Source organism: Paramacrobiotus metropolitanus, unplaced genomic scaffold (assembly GCF_019649055.1).
Source record: "Paramacrobiotus metropolitanus isolate TYO unplaced genomic scaffold, Prichtersi_v1.0 Parri_scaffold0000029, whole genome shotgun sequence".
Lineage (NCBI taxonomy): Eukaryota > Metazoa > Tardigrada > Eutardigrada > Parachela > Macrobiotidae > Paramacrobiotus > Paramacrobiotus metropolitanus.
Window position 1 is genome coordinate 522,368 of NW_026570249.1, and position 23,085 is coordinate 545,452.

At 42.8% G+C, this 23,085-nt stretch overlaps 3 protein-coding genes across 5 annotated transcripts; 2 read left to right on the forward strand and 1 right to left on the reverse strand.

The window, feature by feature from the left end:
• Positions 1 to 1,700: 1,700 nt before the first annotated feature.
• LOC129588428 (uncharacterized) lies at positions 1,701 to 10,366 on the reverse strand. The gene is made up of 3 exons (XM_055482631.1): positions 10,314 to 10,366; positions 1,998 to 2,174; positions 1,701 to 1,931 (listed from the first exon to the last, which is right to left on the reverse strand). The coding sequence occupies exons 2-3, from the start codon at positions 2,160 to 2,162 to the stop codon at positions 1,755 to 1,757; spliced, it is 342 nt and encodes a 113-aa protein (XP_055338606.1). The 5' UTR covers positions 2,163 to 2,174; positions 10,314 to 10,366; the 3' UTR covers positions 1,701 to 1,754.
• Positions 10,367 to 14,990: 4,624 nt separating this feature from the next.
• On the forward strand, positions 14,991 to 19,539 carry LOC129588466 (uncharacterized). 2 transcript variants are annotated; one of them, XM_055482674.1, is made up of 7 exons: positions 14,991 to 15,323; positions 16,890 to 17,083; positions 17,212 to 17,387; positions 17,533 to 17,688; positions 17,788 to 17,964; positions 18,105 to 18,386; positions 19,121 to 19,539. In XM_055482674.1, exons 2-7 carry the CDS (start codon positions 16,890 to 16,892, stop codon positions 19,384 to 19,386), a joined length of 1,251 nt encoding a protein of 416 aa, XP_055338649.1. In that variant the 5' UTR covers positions 14,991 to 15,323; the 3' UTR covers positions 19,387 to 19,539. The 2 variants fall into 2 exon arrangements, with proteins under 2 accessions (XP_055338649.1, XP_055338648.1); XM_055482673.1 differs by having other exon boundaries at positions 16,912 to 17,083; positions 19,121 to 19,538.
• A 531-nt stretch (positions 19,540 to 20,070) lies between these two features.
• On the forward strand, positions 20,071 to 21,280 carry LOC129588467 (serine/arginine-rich splicing factor 3-like). Of its 2 annotated transcripts, none has more exons than XM_055482675.1 (2): positions 20,071 to 21,032; positions 21,154 to 21,280. In XM_055482675.1, the coding sequence occupies exon 1, from the start codon at positions 20,176 to 20,178 to the stop codon at positions 20,902 to 20,904; it is 729 nt and encodes a 242-aa protein (XP_055338650.1). In that variant the 5' UTR covers positions 20,071 to 20,175; the 3' UTR covers positions 20,905 to 21,032; positions 21,154 to 21,280. The 2 variants fall into 2 exon arrangements, with proteins under 2 accessions (XP_055338650.1, XP_055338651.1); XM_055482676.1 differs by having other exon boundaries at positions 21,150 to 21,186.
• Positions 21,281 to 23,085: the final 1,805 nt, after the last annotated feature.

Genomic DNA, 23,085 nt, shown 5'->3' on the forward strand with positions numbered 1-23,085 from the left:
TTTACCACCCGCCACACCCTGCTGTTCTTTTGTTGTTATTTCGCGTTGCTCAATAAAGGGGCCTTCGGTTGCGCAGGGCACTGGTCGCTCTCTTCCGCCGACCCCCGGTCGGCCGGCTTCTCGCTGACCCACGGTCACCGCACACAGCCGCTCACGAGGGTACCAGTCGCCCAGCAGCCGGGGTCCCAGCGCCCACAGTGGTCAACGGAAGCGGTAACATTAAGGTGGTATTAATAGGAGCCAAAAGTGGTATAAAAGGTTGCTAGGAGCCAAAGGTGGAATGCGGAGCCTTCGCCATTTTTACTAACATGAACGAAGACATTAATTTGTAAAAACCACCCTTCGTGAATTTTTCCTAAACATCCTCTTCTACTTACTTATAATTATCGATAAGCTCCATAATTAGTTTCCGTAAATCTCCTTGTGCTGTTTACGAAGAAATTCTTTTGTTTTTCAGGAGTAAAGGTTGAACGCTTTTGTTAGATGATATTAATTTTTGTACCGAGGTGCCGGTCGACGCCGAGCTCGTTGTGAGTGATCCAGCTGATGCCGTCGTCGTGGTGCACTGCCGCCGGTCGACGTCGACGACGTTCCGGAACTCGTGGTTGTACTGATCGGTATTTCCAGTTACGCTAGGAGACGTCGTAGTGATTCCCGATGAAAACGTTGGCGTTGCCCCGGCGATTGCACCGGACGCAGTCGATGATGCAGCCGAAGTGGGAGAACCTCCTAGACCGGAACTGGAAGTCGTGGTGGCTGATGCGGCGCTCTGTGTCGAACCGGTCCCGGAGGAGCCCGTTAATGTCGTTGCCGAAGTAGCAGTCGACGCAGTAGATGTACCTGAACCGGTAGTCAACTGCGCAACTGTCATAGATCCGGCGGACGTTACAGTAGTTGCCGAAGAGGATGTTGGTGCGCCGGTAGCGGTTGTGCCCGATGTCGTCGAAGATGGAGCCGAATTGGGTGAACTTCCTTAACTGGATGTGATGGTGGACACAGTCGTTATGTCACTTTTTGCCGAGCTTCCGGTTGGCTTCCTGCTTGTCCCGGAGGATCCCGTCAATGTCGTTGCCGATGTCGCCATCGACCCTGATGTTGTGCCAGAACTGGCAGTCGATTGAGCAGCTGCAATAGTTGCCGAAGAAGCTGATGTTCCCGTACCGGTTGTGCCGGATGTCGAAGATGCAGCCGAAGGGGATGAAGTTACTTGACCGGAAGTGGTGATGGATGCCGTCGAGGTGCCGTTCTGTGCCGAACTTCCGGTTGGTGCCCAGCTCGTCCCGGAAGAGCCGGTCGATGTTGTCGTCGACGCAGCTCTTCCGGTTGGCGCAACCGATGTGCCAGTTCCGGCATCAGTAGTGGTACCGGTGGACGTTGCAGTAGTGGCCGAAGCGGAGGTTGGCGTTACATTAACGGTTGTGGCGGATGCTGTCGTAGGTGCCGAAGTGGAGAAACCTTCTGAGCGGATGGATGCAGTCGTTGTGTCGCTTGGTGCCGACTTCCACTTGACGCCGCACTCGTCCCGGAGCCGGACGATGTCGTTGCCAAAGTGGACGAGCCTTCCTGACCGGAAGTTGTCGACGCCGGTGCACTCGTCCCGGGGGTCGCGCCGGACGTCGATGCCAGTGTTGTCGGAGAACTAGTGCTGAATTGCGGTGATGTATTGGCCGTGCTTGTGCTGGCGGATTCGGTTGTTGTGTCAGCCGAGGTAGACGACTCTAGTGGAATGCACCGCCTCGTCGTGGTGCAATCCACTACAGAGAGATGCACCACCTCGTCGTGGATGATGCATCGTCCAGTGCCGATTTCGGGGATAGTTTCTCAATGTCCAATGTCAATGCGCATGCGTCCCCTGTCGCCCCCGCATCCCAGATGTCGGATGAAGCGGAGCTGATCATGTCCGATTCTGACGTATACTGGTCTAGATTTTGCTAACAATATAATCTAAATTAATGTCGTTCGATCAGCATCTATTGATTTTTATGTACAAGATATACCTTTATGGACTGCAGCTGCGGAGTGATGGACCAAGTGTTAACTCCTTTGGGTGTTAGGGCTTTATTTAGGCTGGCTATTTGTGTGGCGTTCTGGGTAAAGAACGGGACGCTAAACAGAATATTCCGGTCCTTGTACACTCCGTCGCTTTCCACGGCACACGCCATGACATCCGCCGTCTACACCGAAATGTGGTTAACAGAATTGTAATCAGTTTTATTTACATACAGTATGCATTACGTATCAATGTGAGAAATTCTTCGTTCAATAAGAACTGCCAGGCAAACCCGAATAATCTTGTCCCAGATGATTAATATCAATGCTTAAGGGATTTGGCCCGGTACATAGTACCAAATTCGGGTACATACACGGGAACTTTCGCTGTCGTGCCCTCCTAAACACTTCTTTGCGTTGCTTTATGATATTTTGTAGCCAAAGGATTTATATACGTGGGCGTGAAATCCCTTTGCGCGCGCAACATTCGGTTCCGGAGTTATTAATGAAATAAAATTCCAAAAGTTTAAAGGCGCGGATGTGTACCAAAAGTTTCATTATGAACCGATGCTCTTCAAATTTTGCACGAAAACACACATTACTATGAAGATCGTTTTGGTACCGAACCAGTTACAGTACCTAGTACCGGGCAGAACGACATCCCGTGTAAATGCAAACGCCATTAGATGCTTAAAATCTCTGTCAAAAAATTTTTTGGAAACGGTTATCCGGAAACAATCGAAATTCAGAAAGAGCCAACCCACAGGTATCACTAATCAGGACTGCTGCGTAAAGCAGTGTTTAGGTATCACTAATCAGGACTGCTGCGTAAACGGAAATTACAGGACCCGCTTGTTGCTGTTACTAATGTTCGGTGACTACTCGTAGGACAACGTGATCTCTGTTGCTCGTTATCACTACACACTCCTTGCTATGGTGTACCGATTGCGCAAAGGTTTTACAAGCAAATGCTAATGACAAATCTTTTTTAGATTTTCAATCAAATGTTACTGACAAATGTTTTTCGCTACCAGACAAATGGTTTTTAAAAAAGTTAAACAGACAAATGTTTCTGACAAATGGTTTTACCCTCAGACAAATGTTTTTAAAAAATATTTGACAGACAAATGTTTCTTGACATATGTCAGAAACTTTCAGACAAATGTTACAGACAAATGTTTTTCACTGTCAGACAAATGCTACTGAGTCACTGACAAATGTCTTGATGTGATTGTAACTGCCGTCTTGTGCACCGGAAGCGCGACTACGGACTCTGACATTTTTTGCCATTGCGCAGTGCGCCAGTGCGCAACCACACAGTCCGCAGTGACTCCGCACTCCGAGATTTGCGGTGGTAGGCTCCTGACATCCGTCAGAAGCATTTGTCTGACTGTTTCTGACATTTGTCAGTAACATTTGTCTGTTAAATTTTTTAAAAAACATTTGTCAGAAACATGTGTCTGTTAAATTCTTTTTAAAAACATTTGTCTGGTAGCGAAAAACACTTGTCAGTAACGTTTGTTTGAAAACTGAAAAGCATTTCTCATTAGCATTTGTTTATAGAACCTTTGCGCAATCGGTACACCATACCTTGCTGCCGACTGAATCAAAAATAAAAAAATTATCAAAAATCAAAAAATTTACACTACTGTATCTACCGACCAAGCCTATTGATTACTGAACAAAGGATATTATTGTCCTCGATCAAAATTTATTTCCACGTACCAGTTATTAGCGAAGCAGAATTATTAGAAACGTAGCACCGCTGACCGCTCTCCGATTATTAGTCCTGCTACTTACTACATGTATTTTGTTTCACATAAAATGAACCGATCAGCTATATAAAGCTGTTTCCTGGTTAGTCAGATTAGAACAATGTGGGCATGCCTCCTGAATACTTCCAGAACATTTACTAAAAATCGCAGGCCCGGATAATCCTATTGACCCAGTTCCTATTTATGCCAGCAATTTTGACGATGCCGTGAATGCGTCGGAAAACGGCGTAAGACATTAAAACAGACGTCTCATTTTATACGTTACATAAAAGTTATTTACCACAATTACAGATGTAGCCAGGTAGGTTCAAAGATTTCGACGTTTGCGACGAATAAATACAAATAAATTCTTTACAATATATTGGTACAAGTGATCTTCGGCTTCGACGCCTCATATGCTCTTGTGGTCTACAGTCAATTCCTTGAAAAATAATTCTTGTTCATTATTTTTTTGTATGTTTTTACATTCACTTGTCAGTATGATTAGGCGCTGTTCGTAGCTTCAGTTAGCTGTTTAAACAGCTAACTGAAGCTACATCGATCTGTAATTACAGCGAGCACTGACAAAATTGGATTGCATAAAAAAAACTATATTCACATAAAACATTAAAAATTATTGCCCTTACCGCTACGCCGGCTGCGGTGACGCCTTTCAGTGGCTTAATACAAATATTAAGCCACTGAAAGTCGTCACCGTAGCCAGTCACATACAGTTGGATGTACAAATGTTACATGTTTATCTCCCGCACAGCAAAATCTATTTTGTAGAAGATTCCAAGCATTGGAATCTGTTTATTGCAAAGCGCGGAGCTGGCCACTCGCAGTGTACGGCTGACCACTGGCTGCAGTGCACCTGTTTTCGACGACGCATATATAAACGATGCGCACGCAGCCAGTGGTCATTAGAAGTTTCTTACTGCTGCGGTTTGAGGCTACTGATATCAGCTGCAATGACCTTTTCACAGGGAATTTAAGAATCTCAGTCAGATTAGCACGCACCCTTTCAGGCCGGTTTGCTAAAACGTTAGTTGAATTTTTGGAATATCAAGAATATCTTGCTAGTATGCGACCGTATTACTCCGATAGAGGTATTCTACTATTTGATGACGAATTTCGCTCCCTAGCTGAAGATGAAGGCTATAAGCTAAATGACTATCAGTACAGAAACGCTATCGCTGCGCATTTCATGAATTCAGAATTCCGGCGCCCCAAGTATTCAAGCAAACCCGGGACCGCCCGCACTTTCCACAACGTCAACGGCTACGCTAACGGCTACGCTAACAGCTACGGTAATAAAAATAACTGGGAGCCGGCCTTTCGTTCCCAGGATGCCTGTCGGGACTACAACCGGAAAGGATGTAACCGGGGAAACGAGTGCAGCTACCAGCACTTTTGTGGCCATTGTGAGGGACCACACAGGGCGCCACAATGTCCAGAATGGAAGCAGCGCAATGCCGGCGGGAGGCCTGCCGGCGGAGGACGCCAGTAACGGAAACCATGCCACTGCTACCATGGCTACTTCACATGACATGGCTACTTCCACTAACGCTGATTTGTTTGATAGCAGTTTTGTCTCACATTGTGTTACCCGCTTGTCTGACTTTCTCACTTCTGCTAACCCATTGTTCTCCTTAATACCTGACCCGGATCTGCCCTCTCGCTGTAGTTTAACAAGACATCTAGATAGCTGGTTAACGGAACTGAATAATGATACTGACAAGGAATTTCTAATAAATGGAATCTGTTACGGCTTTCAGCTAGTAAATGAGCTATCTATTATCCCCGGAGCAGACTGCAGGAACTATCACAGTGCTACGAATAACCAAACAAAACCACGGCTCCATATGAGATCAGTAACCCCTATGGCCAAGCGTACGTATTTTTGCGTAGCCACACCACTGCCACTTTTAAAACACAAAAAGGTGTACTGCTGTGATTAATTAGTCGAAGTGAATTTGAATATTATGCAATAATAATAACTCTGAATTTGTGATGTAATGCAGCTGACCCCTGTTGTGCCCTTGGCGAACACTGCGAACGCTGCGAATATGGGAAAACGATGTGGGATATATTTATCGTTAGTACCAATATTATATACAGTACTTGTATCTGTACTGCAGTCGGCTGGACACATTATTGTAATGACGCCTATTGTACAGTAGGTTACGTACGATATTGAGAGTTTTGGTGGTTGCTCATATTTATACCGCTCATACGCTTTGGTCGTACAAATGAATTTTAATACTTACTAATTGTTATTTACCAATAATTCATTTATACGATCACCGCACGCTATTGTACGTGTACGTAGCCGTAGTGCACATGCAGTGGGCCTCAGGTTTACGCTTAGAGTATTTGTATACTCGTTCAATTTTATATTTTTTTCGCTTTCCTGGTAACAGTGTTCTACTTAGATTATTTTTAATCATTGCTGATTAGTGCTAATACTTCGGTTTTGATAAACGCTCTTAAATTATTACTTGGTACAGTACTTGGTGGTTGTAGTGCGTCACTGCGTACGTTGTTATAACTTCTATTAAGGTCCCTCCTACATTTTCAGCATTCGCGCGTATTCGCCAGGTTCGCCAAGTTCATTTTAAGGTTACAAGATTACAACGTATCCAGGATACAATAACTGTTACAATTCTGGTACTTAAATACATTCAACTTAATGAAAACTGAACTAGCAATAGAAGGTAGCATTACTGATATACCGTACTCTAATACTGTTTCATCCATGACTACGAATGCCGTAAACAACTGTGCCCAAATCGGCGGGACCGGTTCATTTGTGACCACCTACTTCAGGAACCAATCACAACTGAGATGATTTCCACTATACACACTGCTTGGTTCTTCGAATTCCTCAAGCACGTATCATTTACCTTCCCGTTTATTGCTTATGGGATTTGGCCCGGTACATAGCACCAAATTTATATACATCCACGGCAACTTTCGCTGTCGCGCACTCCTAAACACTTTTTTGCATTGCTTTATGCCATTTTGTAGCCAAAGGATTTGTATACGTAGGAGTTAAATCCGTTTTCGCGCGCAACATTGCGCGCGCAGTTTGAAGCGCATCGGATTCGGTTCATAATGAGACTTTTGGTACACCTCCGCGCGTTTAAATTTTTGGAATTTTATTTCATTAATAATTACGAACCGGATGTTGCGCGCGCAAACGGATTTCACGCCTACGTATACAAACTCTTTGGCTACAAAATGTCATAAAGCAATGCAAAAACGAATTTAGGAGTGCGCGATGGCGAAAGTTTACGTGTATGTACCCAAATTTCGTACTATGTACCGGGCCAAATCCCTTAATGCTGGTTGCTTGAGTATATCATTCTGGGATAACGTTTCCCGTCATCGATTCGAAAATAACCGTAATAGATGAACTATTGCTCAAATAGTAGTAGTTTTTTCGTTCGTGATGTACTGCTTACTTAATTATTATCATCTACTATACTTTTGTATAACGCAATATTGTACATAAAAACCAAGTATCTACTTATCCAAAAATTCATCGTTGTAAAGTCGGTATATTAAGTGCTCTTCCTTATTGTGTAGTAACGTTTTTTATTTACAACTACTTGTGTAAGATTTCCAAGCAGTACGTTTCCGAATATGGAAAATTAAATCCAGCATATTATTGGGTATGCCTACAAAGGCTGACCTTTAAAGTAATCTTGGCGAACGCTGTGAAGGCTGCGAATATAAGAAAACCAAACCCGGCATGTCGTTGGGTATGCTTACGAAGATTGACCTTTAAAGTATCCTTGGCGAACGCTGCGAAGGCTGCGAATATGGGAAAATCAAGCACGGCATGTCGTTAGGTATGCTTATGAAGATTGACCTTTAAAGCACCCTTGGCGAACGCTGTGAAGGCTGCGAATATAGGGAAATTAAACTCGGCATGCCGTTGGGTATGCTTACGCAGATTCACCTTTAAAGTATCCTTGGCGAACGCTGCGAAGGCTGCGAATATGGGAAAATCAAACCTGGCAAATCGTTGGGTATGCTTACAAAGACTGACCTTTAATGTACCCTTGGCGAACGCTGCGAAACCTGCGAATATAGGAAAATAAAACCCGGCATGTCGTTGGGTATGCTTACGAAGATTGACCTTCAAAGTATATTTGGCGAAGGCTGCGAATACAGGGAAATCAAACTCGGCATATCGTTGGGTATGCTTACGAAGATTCACCTTTAAAGTATCCTTTTCGAACGCTGCGAAGGCTGCGAATATGGGAAAATCAAGCACGGCATGTCGTTCGGTATGCTTACGAAGATTGAATTTTAAAGTACCCTTGGCGAACGCTGCGAAGGCTGAGAATATAGGAAAATAAAACCCGGCATGTCGTTGGGTATGCTTACGAAGATTGACCTTCAAAGTATATTTGGCAAAGGCTGCGAATACAGGGAAATCAAACTCGGCATATCGTTGGGTATGCTTACGAAGATTCACCTTTAAAGTATCCTTTTCGAACGCTGCGAAGGCTGCGAATATGGGAAAATCAAGCACGGCATGTCGTTCGGTATGCTTACGAAGATTGAATTTTAAAGTACCCTTGGCGAACGCTGCGAAGGCTGAGAATAGGGGAAAATCAAACCTGGCAAATCGTTGGGTATGCTTACAAAGACTGACCTTTAATGTACCCTTGGCGAACGCTGCGAAACCTGCGAATATAGGAAAATAAAACCCGGCATGTCGCTGGGTATGCTTACGAAGATTGACCTTCAAAGTATATTTAGCGAAGGCTGCGAATACAGGGAAATCAAACTCGGCATATCGTTGGGTATGCTTACGAAGGTTCACCTTTAAAGTATCCTTTTCGAACGCTGCGAAGGCTGCGAATATGGGAAAATCAAGCACGGCATGTCGTTCGGTATGCTTACGAAGATTGACCTTCAAAGTATATTTGGCGAAGGCTGCGAATACAGGGAAATCAAACTCGGCATATCATTGGGTATGCTTACGAAGATTCACCTTTAAAGTATCCTTTTCGAACGCTGCGAAGGCTGCGAATATGGGAAAATCAAGCACGGCATGTCGTTCGGTATGCTTACGAAGATTGAATTTTAAAGTACCCTTGGCGAACGCTGCGAAGGCTGAGAATAGGGGAAAATCAAACCTGGCAAATCGTTGGGTATGCTTACAAAGACTGACCTTTAATGTACCCTTGGCGAACGCTGCGAAACCTGCGAATATAGGAAAATAAAACCCGGCATGTCGCTGGGTATGCTTACGAAGATTGACCTTCAAAGTATATTTGGCGAAGGCTGCGAATACAGGGAAATCAAACTCGGCATATCGTTGGGTATGCTTACGAAGGTTCACCTTTAAAGTATCCTTTTCGAACGCTGCGAAGGCTGCGAATATGGGAAAATCAAGCACGGCATGTCGTTCGGTATGCTTACGAAGATTGAATTTTAAAGTACCCTTGGCGAACGCTGCGAAGGCTGAGAATAGGGGAAAATCAAACCTGGCAAATCGTTGGGTATGCTTACAAAGACTGACCTTTAATGTACCCTTGGCGAACGCTGCGAAACCTGCGAATATAGGAAAATAAAACCCGGCATATGGTTGGGTATGCTTACGAAGATTGAATTTTAAAGTACCCTTGGCGAACGCTGCGAAGGCTGCGAATATGGGAAAATCAAGCACGGCATGTCGTTCGGTATGCTTACGAAGATTGAATTTTAAAGTACCCTTGGCGAACGCTGCGAAGGCTGAGAATAGGGGAAAATCAAACCTGGCAAATCGTTGGGTATGCTTACAAAGACTGACCTTTAATGTACCCTTGGCGAACGCTGCGAAACCTGCGAATATAAGAAAATCAAGCACGGCATGTCGTTCGGTATGCTTACGAAGATTGAATTTTAAAGTACCCTTGGCGAACGCTGCGAAGGCTGAGAATAGGGGAAAATCAAACCTGGCAAATCGTTGGGTATGCTTACAAAGACTGACCTTTAATGTACCCTTGGCGAACGCTGCGAAACCTGCGAATATAGGAAAATAAAACCCGGCATGTCGCTGGGTATGCTTACGAAGATTGACCTTCAAAGTACCCTTGGCGAACGCTGCGAAGGCTGCGAATATGGGAAAATCAAGCACGGCATGTCGTTCGGTATGCTTACGAAGATTGAATTTTAAAGTACCCTTGGCGAACGCTGCGAAGGCTGAGAATAGGGGAAAATCAAACCTGGCAAATCGTTGGGTATGCTTACAAAGACTGACCTTTAATGTACCCTTGGCGAACGCTGCGAAACCTGCGAATATAGGAAAATAAAACCCGGCATATGGTTGGGTATGCTTACGAAGATTGAATTTTAAAGTACCCTTGGCGAACGCTGCGAAGGCTGCGAATATGGGAAAATCAAGCACGGCATGTCGTTCGGTATGCTTACGAAGATTGAATTTTAAAGTACCCTTGGCGAACGCTGCGAAGGCTGAGAATAGGGGAAAATCAAACCTGGCATATCGTTGGGTATGCTTACAAAGACTTACCATTAAAGTATTGTTGATGTATGCATACAAAGGCTGACCTTTGGAGTACCCTTGGCAAACGCTGCGAATGGTTCGAAAATGAGAGGATCAGAACCGGGATAATTACAGTGACCGCAGCAGCCATTTTGGCAAACTGTGGGAATACAAGAATATAGGAAAGTCCGAATCGGCATATTTACAGTGGCCGAAGCAGCCCGCTCGGCGATTTGTGCGAATGCTGCAAATATGAGAAAATCAGATCTTGGATATATAGAGCAACTTCGCAAGCCACATTGGCGAACTTTGCGAATACTGGAGAGTACTGATAATTTAGGTCTGACCAGCAAACTAATCTCAACAATTCTCCTGTAATCGGCAACGCCCATACGCCCATACTATCGTCACCGACTGCTTTTTCAGTGGCTGCTGTATAAACCGAAAGACACATAAACGCTAATATTTGCAGACGAACCCACATTAACTCCAGAATGCATTGTTTCTGATGCAATAATTATCGTTTTGAAATGCGTACGTCTTTTGCGTAGGCTACAGATATGGGGTTACTGATCTCATTCTTTACCAAAACCACTTCTAGATCAACTGTTCAGAGAAGAATTAGAACTAGGACGCATTTCTGTTGTTGAAAGCAAACCCTTACGCGTAAACGCTATTGGCGCAGTACCTAAATCCGGTTCGACTGTTCCGCGTCCCATTACCGATTGTAGCAGACCATTTCCTAACTCAATTAATTCGTTTATTTCTCCTGAACCATTCAAGTTTGAAACAATTGACGACGTCGTGCAGCTAAGCGCTAAAGATAATTACTTCGCTATTGTTGACATCGAAGCAGCCTACAGGTCTGTCCCAATTTTCCCGGTACACAGAACGCTACAAGGTTTTAGATGGCGTTTGAACGAGAAAGAACAATTTTTTGTTGACAATTTTCTATGCTTTGGTCTAGCTAATGCGCCATCGATTTTTCAAAGAATCTCTAATTCCATCACTCGAATGATGCGTAGACGCGGTTATATCATCGTTTCGTACATTGACGACTTCATCTTGATATGCAAAACTTTTGAACAGTGTCGTGAGGCGCAAAACGTTTTAATTCAGTTGCTAGTATCTCTCGGATTTTCGGTAAAATGGAAAAAGGTGTTAGGGCCGGCTACGCGCATACAGTTTTTGGGGCTAATAATCGATTCTCAAAAAGGTCAAATCGAACTTCCGCTAGATAAGCTAGAAAAGCTAATCGCTATTTGTAAGTACCATGCTAGCAAACAAAAAATAAGCAAGCGAGAACTCCAAACGCTTGCCGGCTATATGTCATTCGCATCTAAAGCAATATATGGCGCAAGGCCTTTTTCGCGCATATTTTTTGACGCTATAAATTCTCTAAACCGGCAGTGCCATAAGCTGCGAATTTCTAAGTTGCTACGAGAAGAACTCTCTTGGTGGATCTATTTTGCTAGTTCAACAAACGGGCAAGTTCCCTGCAGATTAGGAGAAATCCGGGAAGTCATAAACATACAATCTGACGCTAGCTTTTCAGGTTTTGGTGCCGCCATGGGCATTTACTGGCTAGCGGGCACGTGGTTTGAATGCCAACCACCAAGCAAATTTAAAACGATATGGCTACCGCCCCCCGATGTTGATAAAACTTGTTCTGCTAATATAAATTACCTTGAGCTAATATCAGCTTGCATTGCCATATTAACATGGGCGCCGTTGTTCATTGGGAAACACATAACAGTTCTTTCCGATAACACAGCCACGGTTTCCTTTATAAACAGAGGGACCACAAAAAGTGCAACAGCGCTAAAATGGCTAAAATTAATTTTTTACGCGTCGCTAAAGTATAACTTCCGCTGTTCTGCTCGACATTATCCTGGCGTGGATAATATAACTGCCGATGCCCTCAGCCGCATAATGACTGAGCCGTCATACGGCGAGCTTTTGCTAGCTAACCGGGCCCACTGCCCGGCACATTCATATGACGTGCTCTACCCGGTTGCCGGCGTTACGGCTATCGAAGATTTCGAAAATCGTATGCGTAATGCTAATTTTTCAATACAGGAGAATTGATCACCGAGCTCAACCAGCTTAGGATAAACTCGTACTCAAGTTCATCCCTGCGAACCCGAATGAACCAGTGGAAACAGTACCGTAGCTTCTGTTCTCGCTACAGATTGCAAGCTGTTCCCGCTTCCGAGACAACAGTCGCCTTGTTCATTGCCTATTTAGCTCGCCGGCTAGAATATACAACAATTTTAAACTATGTCGCTAGTATTACCGCCTTACACAATTATCATAACGTCGATGCTCCCAATCTACACCACTTCGTCATTAAGCAGGCGCTAGCGGGTGTTCAGCGATCTCGCCTCGAACGTCCGAACAAACGAAAAGCGATCACACTCGATATTTTAGCTATTATACACCGCTCCCTGCTACTTATAAACAGACGCATCCGCAAGGCCTTTTGGGCTGCTTGTCTCACGGGATTCTTTGCCTTACTGCGTAGCGCAAATATGTTCCTTGCCGCTAATAACAGAAAGAAGAGTTTACAAGTAAAAGACTTGTCTCTGCTAAACAATCATGCTATCCTCTCAGTATCAGTGCTAAAAACTAACCGCTTTCAAGCTGCGACAATCAAAATCCCAATACCACAGATTCAAGGGACAATTTTCTGTCCTGTTCAAGCAATCTCAGCCATGATGCATAAAAGCAAACCATCACCTTCGGACCCGCTATTTTGCTACCGAATTGCCAACACCATAAAGCCGCTAACAGCTGCAGTCTTTAACCAATCGTTAAAGACAATCATGGAGCACAACGGCTATGATCCACTTAACTGGTCAACGCATTCGTTACGACGGGGAGGAACAACGTTTGCTTCCGCATCCGGACTGGGCGAAGACTTCATTAAAGCGCAAGGCAACTGGCGGAGCGACTGCTTCCAGGAATACATATCTCGCACCGAGGACCTACGCCGAGGATTTTGCGAAGCCATGCAATCAGCTGTAGGATCGGCAAAGCATAGCTAGCGTTTTGGGGGTTTGGAGGATGACCTTTGGCCTGTTTGTGTGTTTGTATTGACCATGATGTGCTGTACACCCGGCATCTGTGGATGCCAGTATGGTTATGCAATAAAACCTACCCCCCATTGCATTCTACTTGTTTGCTATTGTGTAGCGTTAATGCAATAATATGGATTGTGGCTAAATGCGGTCCCAGTGGCAAGCCTCGGCACTATGTTGTCAAATACCGAAGTTAGGATTTCCATTGCGCAGCGCATCGGCGCCCCAGTATGCGTCGAACACCGGTGCAAATGCGGCAGCACCGTTGACAAATGGGGATATCACGGGTTAGGATGCAAGCACCTGAAAGCAAAAATTTCCCGTCATAACGAAATCAGAGATGTGATCCATCGCGCCTGTGGGTCAGCCAGTATCCCTTCCGTTCTCGAGCCACCCGGCCTTTACCGCGATACCCAGAAAAGGCCGGATGGCATGACCTCGGTTCCCTTCAGTCAAGGAAAATCCTGGGTGTGGGATGTCACCTGCACGGATACCATGGCCTCCAGCTATATCGCCAAGACATACCAGGAAGCCGGCGCTGCCGCCACCATGGCTGAGGCGAAGAAAAACCACAAGCACGGATATCTACGCGATAATTTCAATTTCTCTGCTCTGGTTTTTGAAACAATGTGTGTGGGGGGTAAAGAATCGAAATGTAAGATGTCTACACTCGGTAAGATGCTTTTTGAGAGGACACAGGAGAAACGGTCCACTTAATTTCTGAAGCAGAGAATCAGTGTTGCTTTAATGCGAGGTAACGCTGCTTGTGTTCAGGAAACGTTTTGTATCGGTAAGAGACTGGACGAAGTGTATTATGTGTTGAAATGATGAGCTGCGTAATTTTGCTTTTAACATATGTTAATGTGAATAACCCAATTAAAGCCCTTTTAATATGCAGTATTCCTTTGTCAATGTAAACGTCAGTCATTACACAGCAAAACTTGATGGGGAAGACTAAAGACAAACTTATAAAAAAAGCAATAAGTTAATTTGTGCGTGTACTTGTACAACGGAATTAAAATGGGAGCACCAGTAGTTTCACAAAGTCAATTCAAATGTTGTGAACGGGAAAAAAGTGTTCTTCTACCTAACGAAAGTAAATTTCTTCAAAATAAACGCTTATTACAGTACTTTGAGCGTCACTGATGCCGGGAAGTTGGGAACTATTGCTTTCTGACTTACCAGTAATTTTACAACATTAAGTTCCGAGAAAAAAATTCAGTCGCCGGAAAAGTGCATAAATGAAAACTGACTCCTAATTTTTTTAATACTAAAACTCTAGTACGATATTTCATTTCCTTTTATTATTACGGAACGATATATAAAGGTAGCGGCGTAACAACCTTAACGGTTTTGGTGAGAATTTAAGGTATTAATTTTATTATTTAACAATATTAATTAAAAATCGTATCCATATTTAATGCACTTATATATATTATCATCATATTATAAAGTACATTATATTTATTATCATGCAGATTTAACGATAAGTATACTTGTACTCGTACTTCGTATTATCAATGTGATTTGACCAATGCTTGCAGCGCCCCCGCTGTCCCAATAAACCACCACAACCTCGCAGTAGGCGGGGCTTCGGTGCTCAGCTGTGACCATTGGATATTAGCCCAAGTCCATTGAATTCACACTGGCACATCGAGACCAGCCGTGACGCCGCATTTTAATCAGTCGATCCTTTTGTGGGTTCTTGAAATTAAAGTGTCAGCCAGTTTAGCGACTTCCATCGCTTCAGTTAGGTTTATTCGCTGAGACTGAGTTGGTCACGATTTGTTGATCCTAGTAGAATTAAAATTAGATCTCTAAACCTTTTGGTTTGTGATAAAGTGTGTCGGAAGAATCCGTCCACTCTCCTGGAAGTCCGTCCACACTCCTCAAAGAGTTTGCGTTGTCGTTTTTATCTATCCCGTCCGTCGTTCTCCGGTTTGAAGATGAATGATCTGGTAAAGATCCTAGTCGGTGGATTCCTCCTATCAACAGGTTAGTTATTAAAATAATCATGGATTTCTCCTGTCTGTTTAAAACTCAAAGAGCTGAATGATTGATGTGAAATGAAAATTTTTGGAAAAAATCCTGCCTGAACTTCCTGGTTTTCCTAAACGTGTGGGACCAAAGTGGAAATTTGAAATTAATTGGAATCGTTCGTTTCATATTGTTAAAATAGCGAGTCGTTCATCTGTGGAAACCGATGACTGAAAAATGCAGAAATGATAATATTATTGTAATGTAAAAAATTTTGCAAAAGCATAAAATGTGTGTGGTGTAGACTTTCTGTGATTTTTTATTGATTTCGATTTTTAAATGGAAATACTGTAATCTCGGTAAGCATTAAATTGAGGGAAAATTTACCGTTAGACAGACAGGTTAACTTTGAATTAAACTCACTTGAGATTTTTATCAAGAAATAATTCATAATTTATCAAATAAAACTAATATCACAGGAAAAATAATTCTTCGTTATTTTTCCTGCGGCAGTTATCAGTTTTACCGTTGTTCTGCAGATTAATAATATTAATTTATTTTTATAAAACTTTTTGCGGTTGTAACAGGCTGTTAAACCATTCCGAGCGAAAATCGCCAGAAATGCCTGTTTACTGTGATTTCCATGCGCGGTTCCTCGAACGCTCGGAGCCGTTGATTGTTCTCTATTATGCAATCGGCTTTAGCCAAAAAGCCTGTCTGCGCGGTCTTAGCCCATTCATTCGCACGTGAATCACTGGATCGCGTCCGGTTTAATTAGCTGACCAGTGTAGAAGAGGCAGACAGGCACATGTACATAGACAGCGAATTTTCTGAGTCGTGTGTCAGTTGATTATTACCGGTCATAAAGCATGACCGCAGATAGCACTGCACGATAAGGCAGGAAAAATTCCAGAAATTACCCAACCTGTAGTCGTAAATCGGCCATTATCCCGATTGAAATTTGTTAAAATAAATTCCCTGCAAATTAGTTATGTGGAAAATTGCGGTCGAATTGTCGTTCTTTGGGAAATTTTTATGTTTTCGTCCGTTGGAGCGAAGCGTGTATTTTGCACGATTAACAATGAGTGTGTGTTAGAATTTTTGACCGATAAAGCATTCTTTACCACGCGGGCAATAAATTTTGGTACGAAAGTACTAGTAATTCGGTAATTTTGAATTCTGCAGTTATCTGATCTAATTTCGAGATTTGTTGGTAATGAATACCTTCAATTCCTGCAAAATTATTAAGCTGTTACGCCACTACCTTGAACGATCCGTAATAAGGAAAAGAAAACGAAATATGAGTTTCGTACTGAAAAATAAAAATAAATTCCCATTTTGTCACTTTTCAGGCGACTGCAATTTTATTTCTGACCTTATGTTTTACGGTACTGTAATTTTGATGGAAAGTCTGAAATGCGAGTAATATTTTCCAGCATCTGTGACATGAAAAAAAAATAATTAATAGATATCTATTTTTCAGTAATTTGCTTTCCTTAGTTTGAAGAACTCGTGTTTTGTTCACAACATTTTTGAATTGAACAACAAGTGAGTGGAACTATTTTATGCTAACAGAAATTGCAGATGAGGTTGTCAATTCTTGCAGTGTCCGCCGTATTTAACCCGGATATCGACATTGTATTCGCACCCTGGACACCGACCGGCATAAAATATGTCCAACAGAATTCCACTGTAGAAGTCAAATGCTCGGCCATGAGCAATCGGATGTTATTTGTCGCCAATAGTACTCTGGAAAGTAATAGCACCGCTAAATTCCGGTAAGCTATTTTCTGGTCTTATTATGCTTAAGAATGATTTAATTTATTTAATATAATTACCGTATTATTTTTTGAATAATAGTACAGAATTCCTTAGCGCGAAAATATCCGCTGAATGTGTTTTGCAGATTTGAGGCGCCTTCAATGGAGCTGCCGGGTGATGACGGGAAAACGCACCGCTGCTCGCCGATGGCCGCAGCCAAGATTGAACGTTTTGGCGCGGAGAATGTGGGCAATTATACCTGTTTGGTGACGATTGGCGGTAAAGTTGAGGGCCACCGCAGTGTCTTCATCAATTATTTTCGTAAGTTTCGCCTGTATTACTATTAACGTCAAATAATAAATTAACATTGTAAGGTAATCTTTTTATTAGTAGTAATTAGTTGCATGACAATGCAATTACGCCGATGCAAGACAAATAAATTAAAAATTACCGCGTTGTATTACAGCCAGCCTTAATTTATCTGGTACAGCGGAGATCGTTTTCACTTATCTCGGAGCCGACGAGGTGGAGCTGGTGTGCAGCACGCCGACGGTGCCCCACTGGGCGTTGGGCGGGGTCACCGTGTACTGGCAGTTTCCCAACGGGACCAACATCACCAAGAGTACGTTGTGTTTGGATTTTCTGTTAGTTTTCGCTCTCTATTTTTGCCTCTTGTGCTCGGTGAGACATGGAGAAGTGATTTTGAAATTTTAATTTGCAGCTCATGAACTGGTCCCCAAATATGCCGCTAACGGTTTGACGCTGACCATCACCAACGTGTCGCGGACCGACGCTGGAGCGTACAAGTGTATCGCCTATCAGGTCGTGCCCAACGCCAGCGATGACGGCAGCGATCACATCGATGTGGCGTCGCGGATGATTACGTTGGCCGTCGAACGTACGTCGTGAAATACTCGCTTATCCGTTTATAGCTTTTAGTGTGCAGATTTGCAGTCAGTTTTTATATAATGTGCGCGCTTCTAGTTTTAAGTTAGCTGTTTCCAGAGAAATTCATTGTGATTTGTATGTTTATCGCAGGTGCTCCGGAGTTTTTTGAATACCTGACCAAGGTGCAGCGTGGTGCCGATAATATGGTCAATCTGACTTGTGACGCCGTCACAGGCGGCGCGGTGGATCCCGTGTTTACCTGGTCCCGCAACGGAACGGAATTGCGCGAACTGGACGACAAGAACGCGCCGCCCTGCACACACCGCAGCTGCCCCATTCCCTTCAGTGAGGACCACTCGCTGTTTGACGATATCCGCTGCACAGCCACGAATGCTTTTGGTGAAGCGTCCAAGGCCTTCAGAATCATCGATGGTAAGCTAAATTTGATGAATGATAATTAATAATAATTTTTACTTACTGTACTCCAGTTTTTGGCACATTATTACTAATTATGAGAATCCGGTATCACATTACGGAAACTTGTAAGAATTCGGCGAGTACATCTTGCTGACAAGAATGTTTTGATTTTAACTTCCTTGATTAGTATTATTAACCTAATTTTGTAAACCGAAACATTTGGCAGGTATTCATTTTCTTGATTTTTTTTAATACTGTTTGATTAGTAAAAGTAAATAGTTACCTTGATTGTAAAATCTTAACTACAGACTATCCCAACAGTTTGTACCGTAATTTTTATGCAAATAATTCGATATTAAAATAATATTACTGTACAAAGGACGTACCAAAAGTAAGTTTCCCTATTTTGCCTCCCTGCCATCTGAAGTAATACTCGACCTGAGATAATTTTTGTTACATAAGCAATTACGTAAACTACCCAGGAAAATTAGAATCAAATGCTTTGATAAGAAACGGGAGAAATAAGAATAGCTTGTACCACATTTTCAACTTCGCCACAAAATTTTCAAAACCCATTCCTTCTGGCTTCTTGCATCAGTCCAGTTTTTGGCCGTAAAATAAAATTGATAACTGCAAATAGTGTGCTTAATATTTTTCTAGTGGCAGATCTTTCTATTTTCCCAGAAAAACGGTACGGGTATTTTTTTTGTTTCATATTCCATCTTGTACATTATTTGGCATTACTGTAGGCATCAAAACCGCAACCAGTATGGAGGCCATCCACCCGCCCGTTGGTTACAGCGGTCGAGTCCACCGCGAAACACCGCTGGTGTATCCGTCAGGACCATTCACCAATGGACACTTTGGGAGCGGATCGTTGAATGTGTATAATGGACCGGTGTTCCCGGATGTGAAATCGGTTAATCCGATTATAGTTCCGCCGGGATATGGTTTTGTGCAAGGTTACGGGTCTGTGTACGGGTATAATTTCCTTGTTCCCATGAGAGTGTTCTAAGTACACCCCGTTCACGCCAAGTTGGCGGTGTGTCATTTTAATTTTCTGTTGAATCGGGCAGCTTATGTTTTGCCAATCTTTTTAAAGGTTATAGTGTAGTTTTCTTTTGCGCATTTACTGAACAAAAACGTAATGGATTATCGGTTGCTGTGTCGCGAGAAATGCCTTCCGAAGCGAAGGCACCGATGCTCAACGTAGCTTTTAAAAGAAAGGTCAGGTGTACCGTTTCACCGCGTAGTCACCAAACATTAATAAATACAGATCAAATAATAATTTACTTACTAATTCATGTGTCATAGTATTCTGAGATTCTCCAATAAAGCTAGGTGAGACAGAATAAATCAAAAATCCAACTCAGCGATTTTATAAAGGGCAGAGACTGTGAACACGAACGTAAATGTATGAGTAGTACGCATTTGTCTGGTACAAAATGATACGAAGTAACTATATCGGTGGCTCCGTAAAAGTTATGATAGTAAAACATTCTGGGAATATCCAGTGACTATTATTATCCACCCTTGGCGAGCTGAACACAAGCAGCAACAGCCTGCAAGGCTGCGAAATTTAATTAACTAAAGTGATTGTTTATGGGCGCTTCAGCAAAACCACTAACAATATTTTGAAGTGGCATCCACCTCAAACTTACACCGCAATTTAATGCCTTCACTTTCCACCTCATGAAGTCATTCGTATGACTATGAACTATGAAGTCAAGTTTCATTGACTGTTTTTAATAGCGCCAAAGTCGACGAATTTAAAGTGTATTTTATGGAAACTGGTAATTAAGCAATGGCCAAGCGTACGACTCAAGTATTCATTGGAAATCTCGGTAACGATGGCGATAAGGAAGAGATTAAAGACTTGTTCGGCATCTTTGGTCCCGTCCGGAACGTGTGGTTATCCCGAAATCCTCCCGGGTTCGGTTTTGTTGAGTACGCTTATGCACACGATGCCAGCGAAGCCTGTTTGTATCTCGACGGGAAAATGATCTGCGGTCGGCGAGTGCGCGTGGAACTTTCGCGTTATGATTTATCACGACAAAGCGATGCCACAAAAGACCGAAATAGTCCATCAGAATCAGAGCGCAGCAAAGACAGAAGTTCGAAGAAAAGCCATGAACAACGGGACCACAACCGGCAAAGCGTATCTGAGTTCAGTCGAGAAGAGTCAACACCACTGACAGCTGAAAAGTCATCACCAACCCCGGTATCCGAAAGGTCATCAACCCCGGTATGTGTATCCCAAAGGTCACCAACCCCCGTACATGCATCCGAAAGGTCGTCAACTTTATCTCCTAGCCGAATGTTAACAGTACTGGATGAGTGCGCTTATTCGGATGTGGATTCAGATCAGTCGTCACCGGGACACGTCGTTGACCAGTACATCGCCGAGACGGAAGATTGCGGTGTTCGCAAGCGGAGCTTATCCGAAAGCTGCTCTCAGTCATCTACTTCCCTTGCAGATCAGCATGTTAAGCGTCTTTGTTCTGACGAGCGCGATGAAAAAGTTTCGGAGTAGGCAGTTATTTGTGGCCGGTCGTATAATGGAATGAACGATGGTAGTGTTAAGAGTTAGTACATTCTGGGACTCTACAGACTGGTAACCCCCGTACGTGGCCTCTAAAGGTCACTATATAATAAACACCGGTAAGTGAGCGCACAGACTAAAAAAGGTACCATCTTTAACAGGTGCAATTAAAAATAAACTGGTTGAATTTGTTTTACATATAGCTTCTCTAATTGCTTACGTAACTTTTTTTTCAGGTAGGTACGCAAAATACGCGCAGTCATTAGATGTCCGCCAGTGTGTATCGTATTTCATCTTGAGTGCCATGGATTTATGCATTAGAGCTAAGAACCTGCCATCCAGTTTTCCTGCAAATGGAAGAAATGTGACAACGAGACTTAAACGTTTTTTCAGTGTTACTATGTTTATCGCCACAAAGTTATTACTGTAATAGTGGTCTACAGCTATTACGCACTGAAGTATTGGGGTTTAAAATAATTACTCGCACTATGTTCTCGTAACAATTCATTGGTGTAGATACTATTCGACATTTTATAATAAAATTAAAGTTCAAAATTAGCTACTCAAAATTGATTTAAAGGAGCTACTAGTAGCAATACTTCATCTACAAAGTTTTGTAGGTACAGTATTGTACAGAGTAATATCAATGATTACATTTTTGTTTTTTGAGGTAGTTTTGTGCAAGATCGATGCATGCGTACGTTGCAGAAATGAACACTTTCACACGGGGTACGAGTATAACACGACACACGATAAAAATAAATCCACTGACAAGTTTTCAAATATTATATGCCCCTCGTCTTGAGTCGCACACCGATATGAGCCTGTAAACTCTGTATTTACAAGTTTATAATTACAACCATCAAATACAGAAATTAAGGTGAAGGCTCCGCATACCACCTTTATACCACCGTTGACTTCTAGTACCACCTTTCACACCACCTTTGGCTTTTTATACCACCTTTTGCACACCACTTTTGACTCCGCATACCACCATTTAATTTTAAAATTTTAAGCTGAAGTTAAACTGCTATCAAGCGAATTTTGTGGTATCAAGAAGTGAGATCCAAATCTTTCGGTATACCAGCTGCAAAAGACGGCAGTTCGAAGGCGTTCAGTACCGCAATCGACGCTATGGAAAAACAGTACGAACACACACCGGAAGTTCTTTTTCTGGATGCAGTCTATACTGTCAACGTTGCAAACATCGCACACTGAAAGAGGTATCCGAAAATGGATAGTGGAGTGTTGTGAAAAGAAAGAATTTCTAACCCTTCAGACTACATAGGCGAGCAAATAAAAATCATGATTTAATTTTATAACCTCCTATGCAGCTTTGTATGAAGAGCCGATCTTAAACTTGGCTGCACAGGCAAACCAATCGGATGTCCCAGATACCATTATTTCATAATAAACCAACTGGAAAAAAATTAAATGGTGGTATGCGGAGTCAAAAGTGGTGTACAAAAGGTGGTATTAGGAGCCAAAGGTGGTATGAAAGGTGGTACTAGGAGCCAAAGGTGGTATGCGGAGCCTTCACCAATAATTAAGCCCATAAACAAATGCGAACCGGAAAAACAATCTTAACACATGTCAAAATTAAAGTCGTTATTTGTTGATAACGGATTCTACTAGTATATAATACGCACTTCGCTGCTGGACGTTAACAACACTTGCATCAACTAACTTTAATAATTTACGAGGGAGCGCAGAAAGGGAATAACTGAATCGAAAAATAAACAGTTCTCAATGCGAATATTGTACGAGTACAAAGGTAATTTGGTATAGTCCTATGATTCCTATCTACAGCGAAAACTTCGTTTCCGTGGATGTAGAGATTGTCGGAATCAACGAACTGGTAAACAGTCGTAACAGAAAACACCCAGGTCTACTGTGCTGCTTAAAAGCATTAGTCGATGACGGTTTCGCGTGGGAGGATTTGCGCGCGGTAACCCAAAACAAGGACAGGCTGACGGTTCGGGAAATGGAATACTTCTATTCATAGCATTATTATTAATATTATTAGTCCCTGTGTCTCTAAGGCACACTACCAGCGGGTGGCAGTTGACATACAGATTGTAGACGGTACGTACGGTACGAGTCTGGGAAGTTGGGAACTATAATAAAGTCATAAAAATTTTACAATAATAATTATGTAAATGAAAATAACTA